Here is an 11,471-nt window from a genome sequence, read left to right on the forward strand (position 1 = left end):
AATCCGTAAGTATATTCATTTTCATAAATATGCAGGTCATTCATGATTTTTAAAATAACTGACGAATAGTCTTGACACTTGCCATTTTATGCATATTTATATGTAATTTTTTTTCAGGATTGAGTAAAAGTACCTACGGTATCTCGTTAAAAGAGCTCTATGTAGGTGATATGCAAGAATTTGTAATATACCTACGTGCCGGATTCAAGCACAGCACAACCAATTCAGATGAAGATAGTTCTGTTCTATGAGTGTCCCACATGTGACATTTAATATTTTAACCTTTTGGCCGCCGGACCTAGTCCGCAAAGACGCTCACTCACACGCCAGAGCAAATTTTAAGTAAACAACTAATAAAATTTTAGGGATTGCAAATAGTGATATCGATATTTACAATTTATGGTAAAAATCTTCTCAATTTGGCTTTGTTCTTATCCAACTTTAATTTATTTCGAAAATGCCAAAAATTAACACAGACTTCGATTACAAATAATAAAACTTTTTCTAATAAAATATTTCTTTATTTGTAAGTTCGTTTACTAGGTTCTGTTAGTTACGAAATTATATTTCATATTTAGCAGTGACTTTTTGGCGAAGTAAAATATCGTCAGATGATGCACTATTTTATATCCCAGATAGTAAAATTAAAGTTATATAGCTGGTCAACCAAATCTTGTCAGTAAAAAGCGGCCAAGTGCGAGTCGGACTCGCCCATGAAGGGTTCCGTATTTAGGCGATTTATGACGTATAAAAAAAAACTACTTACTAGATCTTGTTCAAACCAATTTTCGGTACATCATATATTTTTTTTAGTTTTATCATTCTCTTATTTTAGAAGTCACAGGGGGGGGGGACACATATTTTAGCACTTTGGAAGTGTCTCTCGCGCAAACTATTCAGTTTAGGAAAAAATGATATTAGAAACCTCAATATCATTTTTGAAGACCTATCCATAGATACCCCACACGTATGGGTTTGATGAAAAAAAAATTTTTGAATTTCAGTTCGAAGTATGGGGAACCCCAAAAATTTATTGTTTTTTTTTCTATTTTTGTGTGAAAATCTTAATGCGGTTTACAGAATACATCTACTTCCCAAGTTTCAACAGTATAGTTCTTATAGTTTCGGAGAAAAGTGGCTGTGACATACGGACGGACAGACAGACGGACAGACGGACAGACAGACAGACATACATGACGAATCTATAAGGGTTCCGTTTTTTGCCATTTGGCTACGGAACCCTAAAAAAGGCGCGAAATTAAAATTTTCTATGGGACGATATCCCTTCGCGCCTATATTTTTCAAATTTGCCGCCTTTTTCTACTGTCAAGATCTGGTTGACCAAGTATATATTGCCCAATTTCTTCCCGATCTATCCGGTTTTGTATTAAAATAACTGTTGGACTGCACAGATTAGGCAGTAAATAAATGAGACCATCTTGTTTGGTACTAAAATGACAGTTGTATTGGGCAGATTCTTAACTAGTTTTAGCAGTTTTGTTAATCGCACTGTCACTTTTTAGTATCAGAGATATAAAAACAGGAGTGTGTTTTAAAAAGAAAACTAGTGCCTGCGCTAAATCAGAGGATTGAGTTGACGAGTCGACACCACCACCAGGCTCCGTTTAGTAAGCCGTGGCAAAAAACCGGAACAAAAGGGATTCAAGTATCATGACCTTTAGTGTCGTACTATAATCACGTGACCAGTGTTGTCAGCATAGCAAAAACCATAAAATAGCACTGGCGCGCCCTCAAATCCCACGACTCTTCTCTTTCCGCACAGACTCTAACCATGTATGTATTCACACGACAGCGGTGGCGCTTTTTATCAAGCGTTGTTGGATTTTCGACTTGAAGCCTTGGTCGTTAAATCGAATTTAGAGTGCGGACAGATTCAAGCGCTTTTTTAACGCGCGTTGAAAAAGCTCTCGTGCGAATGGGGGCTTATACAACGAGACCGCGAACATGTTATTAACGTTTTAGCACCTATCTTAAACAGCTTTTTGTGTTGCCATATAAATTTGACTCATAAGTCCTCCAAATTTGTGATTTTTATGCTTGTATTGACTCCAGTGTGGTACGTTTATCGACTATCGTATAAACTCATAAAAATAACTGAAAATTATTAGGTATTAAATGTATATATGTAATAAGGTAGTGAACAATTGATATATAACAAATTTTCTATGGGACGATATCCCTTCGCGCCTACATTTTTCAAATTTGTCGCCTTTTTCTACTGACAAGATCTGCTTGACCATCTATAGTTATATTAACTATTATATAATATACCTAGCAAAATGGACAAAAATATATAAAAACAAAACTCATATAACTATAGAAACGTCCGTAATCATAAAAATCTACATTTATTGACGATATATTTTAAGAATCTAGATTTTTTCTATTATACGTTTATTTAATTTAAGGGTTTAATTTTACACTTACTGGTTACTCCCACAATATGTCAAAAATGACACTGACAATTGACATGTCCTACGTCCTACAGGAGACAGGACAATAATTATTTTTTCCCGCTATATTTACCGGGCATAAGAGCGAAACTGAACATTACTTCAATAAAATTAGCAAAGGCGCTCTGGAGTTTTTTGCAGCAGGTATTTTTAAGTAATTTCCATCTTAATTATGAAAGACAATTAATGGCAATTCATTAATTTTTTAACAGTAACATTTCGTTGCAGGATTATTATTGTATCACCTTAAGCGCGGCATAGATATCAAATCAACTTGAAACAATGGACAAAAGGAAAGCGTTCAGTAATAGTAAGCCACCGATAAAGAGGTTTAAATCTAATGACGATGACGACGACAATGAGCCTCCTTGTAGCTTCGAGGACCAACTGGCAGGTATGGACAGTCATGACTTTGACTCGCCAGAAGTAATTGGTGACGGACCCGAAAATCAGTCTACGAATATTAAATGGTCTCGGCCACCTCCGCCTGCCATGGAACCTAAACATGATAAGTTAGTCTTTCAGCAGCTCGACATAGACCACTACATAGGGCAACCTATTGCAGGCATGCCTGGGTCTCAATTGGGCCCAGTACCCATCATGAGAATGTATGGCATAACCATGGAAGGTAACTCAGTATGTTGTCATCTACATGGATTTACTCCTTACTTTTATGTAACAGTGCCTTTGAATTTTACTGAATCATCATGTCATGATATGAAAATAAATCTAAATAAAGCCCTCTTGGAAGATTTACGCTCAAATAAAGACAATATTAAGGAAGCAGTTTTGGAAATACGCTTGATTAAGGCACGATCAATGATGCACTACAAAGGAGACATTGATATAACTTTTGCAAGAGTTTCTGTAGCTCTACCTAAACTCATTGCTGCTGCTAAAAGATTAATAGACCGGACGCCCCCTTCCTTTGGCTTGATGGATCCAAGTTTTTATGAAACCAATATTGACTTTGATATTCGCTTCATGGTTGACACTTCTGTAGTGGGCTGCAGTTGGATTGAACTTCCTGCTGATAAGTGGACAATTAGAACACAAAACACAAAATTAAAACCTGAATCTAGATGTCAAATTGAAGTGGATATTGCATGGAATGCCTTTATTGCTCACCAGCCTGAAGGAGAATGGTCTAAAGTAGCTCCTTTTAGAATACTGAGTTTTGATATTGAATGTGCCGGAAGAAAAGGAGTTTTTCCAGAGCCTAATCATGATCCAGTGATTCAGATTGCTTCGATGGTTATTCGGCAAGGAGAACTAGAACCATACCTCAGGAATGTGTTCACACTCAATACCTGTGCCCCCATTGTTGGATCACAAGTATTCAGTTTTCAATCGGAGGCTGAAATGTTAGCTAGATGGTCTGATTTTTTCAGAGAACTAGATCCTGATATAATAACAGGGTACAATATCAGCAATTTTGATTGGCCTTATCTCATAAACCGTGCAAAGCATCTGAAAGTTGGAAACTTTGACTTTTTGGGCAGAATAAAAAATGTTAGATCTGTAATTAAAGATTCAATCCTTCAATCAAAGCAAATGGGCCGCAGAGAAAACAAAAGCATTAATTTTGAGGGCAGGGTCCCATTTGATTTGCTGCTTGTACTTGTGAGGGACTATAAATTGCGATCATACACTTTAAATGCTGTGAGTTACCACTTTCTGCAGGAACAGAAGGAAGATGTTCATCACAGTATCATTAGTGATTTACAGAATGAGAACGAACAAACCAGGAGGAGACTGGCCATGTACTGCCTTAAAGATGCATATTTGCCTTTAAAACTTCTTAACAAATTAATGTGCATAATAAATCACATGGAAATGGCTAGAGTGACAGGTGTCCCCTTGTTATGCTTACTCACAAGAGGGCAACAGATTAAAGTGGTCAGTCAGCTTCTAAGAAAAGCTAAAGATGCCGGATATCTCATGCCTGCTTATCATGGACAAGGATCAGATGATCAATTTGAAGGAGCAACTGTCATTGAACCAAAAAAAGGGTATTATGCTGATCCCATTTCAACCCTGGATTTTGCTTCTCTGTACCCCAGTATAATGATGGCTCACAACTTGTGTTACACAACTTTGGTGCCCCCAAATGCACTAAAAGACTTAAACTTAAGTGCTGATGATATTACAACAACACCATCTAAGAATATGTTTGTCAAGGCAAATGTCAGAAAGGGTCTATTGCCAGAAATTTTGGAATCCTTGCTAGCTGCTAGGAAAAAAGCAAAAGCAGATTTGAAAAATGAAAAAGATCCTTTCAAACGATCTGTACTGGATGGAAGACAGTTGGCACTTAAGATAAGTGCCAACTCTGTGTATGGTTTCACAGGGGCACAGGTTGGTAAGTTGCCATGCCTAGAGATATCAGGCAGTGTAACTGCTTATGGACGGACAATGATAGAATTCACTAAATCAGAAGTTGAGAAGAAATATACCAAAGCAAATGGCTACAAGGAAGATGCCGTAGTCATCTATGGAGATACTGATTCAGTCATGGTCAAGTTTGGTGTGAAAACTCTGGAAGAGAGCATGCAATTGGGTAGTGAAGCTGCAGAGTTTGTCACAGCACAATTTGTTAAGCCAATCAAACTTGAATTCGAAAAAGTTTACTATCCATACCTGCTTATAAACAAGAAAAGGTATGCTGGTCTTTATTTTACAAGAACAGATAAATACGATAAAATGGACTGCAAAGGTATTGAAACTGTGAGAAGAGACAATTGCCCACTTGTCTCAAACATGATGAGCACATGCCTTCAGAAATTACTGATTGATAGAGATCCAGATGGAGCAGTAAACTATGCCAAACAAATTATAGCGGATTTGCTCTGTAACCGCATAGATATTTCACAACTTGTGATTACAAAAGAACTGACAAAGCATGATTATGCTGCTAAGCAGGCTCATGTTGAATTGGCAAACAAAATGAAAAAACGCGATCCTGGAACCGCGCCAAAACTTGGGGACAGAGTTCCTTATGTGCTTTGTTGTGCTGCCAAAAACACTCCAGCCTATATGAAAGCTGAAGATCCCATATATGTTCTGGAGAACAGCATACCAATAGATTTCAATTACTATTTGGAAAATCAACTGTCAAAACCATTACTCCGAATTTTTGAGCCCATTCTTGGAGAAAAGGCTGAATCTTTGCTTCTTAAAGGTGAACATACAAGAACTAAAGCTATGGTCACATCTAAAGTTGGTGCTTTGGCAGCCTTTACTAAGAAAAGAGAGAAATGCATAGGATGTAAAACGGTTATGCCTAATGATTCCAAATCTGCCTTGTGCAATCATTGTATACCCAAGGAAGGGCAACTTTATATTACTGAGATATTCAAACTCAGACAACTCCAAGATAAGTTTTCAAGTCTTTGGACAGAGTGCCAAAGATGTCAGGGCAGTCTTCATGAAGAGGTATTATGTACAAACAGAGACTGCACTATTTTCTACATGAGGAAAAAAGTGGGAATGGAGCTAGATGTTCAAGAAAAAAATGTTTCAAGATTTGGAGTGCCCAGTTGGTGATTTCAGAAGATGCCTTTTGTTCATAATTATTTCCTATAAGTACTGAATATGTAAGATTACGAATAAAACCATTTTTGTTGTAGTTTTTCGTTTTATTATATTAGTTTCTTATTTAACTTAGAATTTAGTAAGTATATTATTCCTAATCATTAACATAGGTACACAAGAGCAATGTTACTAAAACAACATATCATTCACACCACATTGTCATATAAAAAATCATGGAGAAGCGAGTCAGTTCAAATAAAATAATCATAATGCTCTGTTAGAGCCCAACAATAATATGCATAAAATTTATGATGTTATTCACTAATGACAGCACTAAGGTATACGTATGCACTATGATATCATTATTATGATAGCTTGTGATAAAAACTTAAACAAGTTATACTTATAGTTATCACAGAAGTATAGTTATGCACATGTGCCATAGATCAAACAACGAGAGATCCCATATTTCTTGACTAACTTTTCAATCATCACATAAGAAACAACCAACGAAACAACAGCTTATCTAAAACAAATGTAGCCAATAGGTACTTAACCATACAGCAATGACGATTTACGATGAAAAAACAAGGCTACAATGAATAATACATTTTTAAATATATGGGAAAAGCGGTATTCGAATCAAAGTATGAGGTTGCCATTCAACCGAAATGACGTAGTCTGATTCGGCAACGACCCAGAATCGACGCAGTGACGCTGACGCGCCATAATTTGCCACATCAAAATTATACTTAACAAAGATTCACCAAAGTAAATCTAATCTAAGTACAATACATTTTTTTCTACAATATCTCCACAAACTACTAAAATACTATTTTCAAACTATAAACATTTCAATTGATACATGGTTTTTTTTTATATAGGAATGGTTGGAAATTAACACCTACATTTTAAAGCAATCAATCACATTTTATAAAAATACTTTTTTATACATGTGTTCAATATGTAATGCTACCACGTTATTTCGGTAGAAATACAAATATATATTGATGTCAAATAATTCTTAGAATTTTTTAGGTTTTTTTTATTTATAAAATCCAATTCATCTATTTTCTTGTGATACAGATCTAGTTAAACTTTGTCTAGGTGTTTTAATGTTTACTTGCGATTTGCTTGAGCCATTTTTAGGCATGGCGAGATTGGGTACAGGCATTTCATAAGGTGCTGCCATAGGTGTAGTAGGACCGCTAGTTAGCTTCATTATGTCTTCCAGGGTTCTAATGAAGGTGTCACAGGTAGCAGATAGGAGGCTTGAGGCGTCTTCAAGGGTCTGAAATCATTTTTTAAACTCTGTTAAGCCTTTATAAGGCAGAAGGAATATTACCCACATGATTTTTAACTTTGTTTCAAAGTGATTGGGTTCAATTTTGTATAATTTCTGACACTCAATTTAAAGGGTTAATCATAGTTACTATAGTCTTACATACTATAGGGCTTCATAATCAATCAATCGCAATATCATAGGAGATAAAATAAGTTAAAGAAAATATAGGCAGAAATTATTATACACTAAAAAATATGACCTTTGGGAATTAGTTGGAGACACATTTACTTTCAGGATAATGTTTCCTTGTCAGGATTTGTTTATTATCCCTTTATTTCATGCAAAATACCTATTTACCTAGATACTATTTTTGTATATAAATACCAATGGAGAAACAATATTTGAGAGAAAAAAGGAATATTCAGAAGTAGTGATACTATTTTTGTATATAAATACCAAAGGAGAAACAATATTTGAGAGAAAAAAGGAATATTCAGTAAGTAGTACTCTGGTTTGTTAGCTGTACGTCCAATACGCAGTTCGTCCAAATGATATTTCAATTCGCATTTCGTCCAACACGTATTTGGTCCAACATGCATTTCGACCAACAGCATTTTGTCCAACGCGTATTACGTCAACACGTATTTCGTCCAACACCATGTCGTCCAACATGGATTTAGTCCAACACACATTTTGTCCAGTAGGCATTCCGTCCAACTCCATGTAGAAGTCAAGAAATAGTTATTTTCGATACAAGTGCGAAAAAGAGGAAATTCGAAACGAGTGGCGATAAATTAAAACACGAACGTATATCGAACAACGTTTTACAGTACCTACATATGGCACTTTAAAGTTTCGACATACGCACGAGAAGTGCTATTTTACGCACTAGTGCGGAAAAGTAGCCCCATATGTACTGTAAAATAATTTATGCGTCTCTCATTACTGCAGCCACGGTTCATGTATGAACCGTTTGTCTGAGTTACGAACGCCTTTGTACGACACACCTGTGCGTGAGCGGCGCGTTTTCGTGAACCTTGTACTTGTAGGAAGGCACGAAGGTTGACATTGGGCTTTGGGCTGTAGCCGCACGCGTCAGTTGACGTATTTGGCGGTCAAGGGGTTGATGGAATGGAAACAAAGATTCATTGATTGTCGAACGAGCGAGCGAAGCGAAGTTCTTCCAATTCCAATCAACTTGGAACATATATACAAAAACTCCATATTGTAATCCAAATACCAACTCGGAATTGCTAATTAACAACATTCAAGGTCACGCCGATTTCACGCCAATCATTTATCGGCGGCGGCGGCGTGGCAAAAAAGGCCGGCGGCGGCGGCGCGCCGGCGCGGCGCACACGTCTAGTGCATTAATTAGCACGTGAGAACTATGCAACAGCAAAACAATAACTACCGAGCGGTGCGCCGTCCGCCGCCGCCGGTGTGGCGGCACCGTGCCGCGGCACGGCGCCGTGCCGTCGCACCGTACACGGCACTGTACACGGCATCGTGCCGTCGCACCATACACGGCACCGTTCTATTGCACGACGCCGTGCCGTTACAAAGTGGCCGGCGCCGCACCGTAGACATGTGGCCGGGCCCTAACAACTCGTTAACGGCTCCGACCGTGGGTCCCAGTAGCATCATATCATCGGCGTAGCTGATATTATTGAACATTTTCTCATTTCCCATATTCTCTTAATAGACGAATCACGAAATGGACGAACTCCGTAATGATGAATCGGGAAATGGACGAAATGCAGTGTGACAAATCGCGAAGTGGACGAACTGCGTATTGACGAATCACGAAATGGACGCATCACTTATGGACAAACTGCGTAGTAGACGAATGGACGAAATGCGATTTGGACGAACTGCGTATTGGACGTCCAGCTAACAAATCAGTACTCTAGCTAGTGTAATGAAGTCGGTTAAATAGTGCAATACATTGGAGCCGCAAATTTGACAGCTGAAATTGATAGTGTTGTATGGCGCCATATAGGATGGTAGAACATTAGTACTCAACAACCCAGTTCCTGCATGATGTATGGGCCGTACAGCGCCATCTACTTCAGCTTTTGAATTAGGACACAACTTTCTCTTGAATATATAAGTAATTATGCTAATTTTGTTCTCTCACCTGAACTTCAGGGCCACCCTCCGTGTTGGCTGCACTCTTTACCGCATGCACCTGCTGCATGAGCAGGTCACAGTACAATCGGAGTTCAGATTTCTTGTGCCCCAAAGAATTTGGATCTTCGGACCCTGAAAAATCATTCCATCAAGAATAGGTCATGGAAATTACAGGAATAGTTATTAATTATCCAGTGTGCTAAGGCTAGGCTAGCTACTATTATATTATGAAAGTTCGAATGATGTCTGGGATACAATACCTCTGAATAAGGTAATAATTTGTTTGATCTGATTTCACCCTCTCAAGTGCTTGGCCATTAATGAATAAATGAATTCATAACTTGTTTAGCAACATTGCAGCTTGCTCTAACTATTCCCAAGATAGTCATGAAATGTCTCCTAAAATTCCATAATAGTCAAACTACAACCTAGTACCTGTACAAATTTTTTAGAAAACAACCAGAGATATTTTTTTTTAAATTACCTTTTGAGTCACCCTTGGAGTCAACACAAGCTTTTGCACTGCCTAAAGCAACAAGCCACTTCTGCCGGTCCTGAGGAGACGGAGCCCGGAGGTACATGTGCTGCTGGCCCGGTATCACAAGATCCATTCGGGTTGAATCTATTTGGTTCACTGAAAATCAAGAATTAAAGAATGGTTTAACCTTTCATGTGTGTGGTGGTAAAAATTGTGGGCTCGATCCTTGCTTGTGCTGTATAAAGCAGAAAAATGTTCTCCAAGATGAGAAAAAAATTGGTTAATTGTATTAATAATTAGTAATTAAATTGACAATACCAAGTTGTAAACATGACAAAATTAACAACTGACCAATTTTTTAAATAAAAATTATCTACATAATAGGGATGATGACACATTGAATTTTATAACAAAATCTTTTAAAATAGATAGCAAACAAGCAATTTATCACAATAATGTGGATATTAAAATAAAATATTGAAAAATTACAAAAATACAGGACCTGAAAGTTTCAAAATTTTAGTTTTTTTTTTAACTTCCAAAAACGATGAAAGTAAGGGTACCATTCGATTCCTTAAATTTCATCCAAAAAAATATTGTATAGCAACTATATATATAAACGCAATATTTCACCGACAAAAACGCAATTTTCTTGTTTTGTTCATACTACAAGATGTGCTCCCAGAGACCTTGACGTCACATTCCCTTCTCGTTTTGTTTAGGGCGTTTCGCGAGTGAAGTGCGACTGTCGGCCTTTGACTACAATTTCTGACTTTTGTGTTACTTTAATGCAATGGGTCCCATATAGACATTTGATCCTAAAAACAAACCCGATCGATTGATACCATAAATGAAAATTAGTCATGTAGCCTATTACTGTTTGCTATTTGTTGATATCTGACACTTGTAAATTGAAGTGGACATCATGACCTATAGGAAATCGCATCTCTTGAAATATCACATGCGCGTTGACCACCTTTTTTTAAATGAATTATATATAATGAGAATTTTTTTTGAGAAGACTGTTATTACTGTATTGTTGTCAGATTTTGTGTGTACAAAAGCAAACAATGAAAAACGATAAATTAGAAGTTTTTGAAGTAATGAGAGTCAGATAAATATTTGACCATGGTTGTAAATTGTAATAGCTTCCAACTCACCATTTATTTGGCACACAGATACTTTCACTGAGCCCTTGCATCCTTGATTCACTTCCTCCTGCGATTTATAATATGACAGGATACCATTGTCCAAGATGAACCACCTGGTTTGCCAACCTGTAGAATATCAGCAATGACAACATTAAAACATATTTTACACACATATGTTTGATATAATGGCTTGTTTTGAAATGTGAATGAGCATCGAACTGATTATTTATTACCGTTCCAGTAATTCGTCCATTTCCATAAAATGCCTTCCATTAGATTTTAGGAACTACGCAATTTTATTACACAGATCTTTGAATTCTTTGATAAATTAATGTGTAATTAATTGAAAATCCACTTGAAAATCTAGCTTGCCAAAGTTACAGAATATGTCAAAATATTCCCCCTCCCCTCCCACT

At 37.0% G+C, this 11,471-nt stretch overlaps 2 protein-coding genes across 2 annotated transcripts; one reads left to right on the forward strand and one right to left on the reverse strand.

The window, feature by feature from the left end:
* Positions 1-2,702: 2,702 nt before the first annotated feature.
* On the forward strand, positions 2,703-6,102 carry LOC134648905 (DNA polymerase delta catalytic subunit). The gene has a single exon (XM_063503499.1). It carries the CDS (start codon positions 2,757-2,759, stop codon positions 6,018-6,020), a length of 3,264 nt encoding a protein of 1,087 aa, XP_063359569.1. The 5' UTR covers positions 2,703-2,756; the 3' UTR covers positions 6,021-6,102.
* Positions 6,103-7,044: 942 nt separating this feature from the next.
* Positions 7,045-11,454, reverse strand: LOC134649255 (pleckstrin homology domain-containing family A member 3-like). The gene is made up of 5 exons (XM_063503975.1): positions 11,289-11,454; positions 11,065-11,181; positions 9,911-10,060; positions 9,434-9,558; positions 7,045-7,299 (listed from the first exon to the last, which is right to left on the reverse strand). Exons 1-5 carry the CDS (start codon positions 11,326-11,328, stop codon positions 7,072-7,074), a joined length of 660 nt encoding a protein of 219 aa, XP_063360045.1. The 5' UTR covers positions 11,329-11,454; the 3' UTR covers positions 7,045-7,071.
* Positions 11,455-11,471: the final 17 nt, after the last annotated feature.

Source organism: Cydia amplana, chromosome 6 (assembly GCF_948474715.1).
Source record: "Cydia amplana chromosome 6, ilCydAmpl1.1, whole genome shotgun sequence".
Taxonomy (NCBI): Eukaryota; Metazoa; Arthropoda; class Insecta; order Lepidoptera; family Tortricidae; genus Cydia; species Cydia amplana.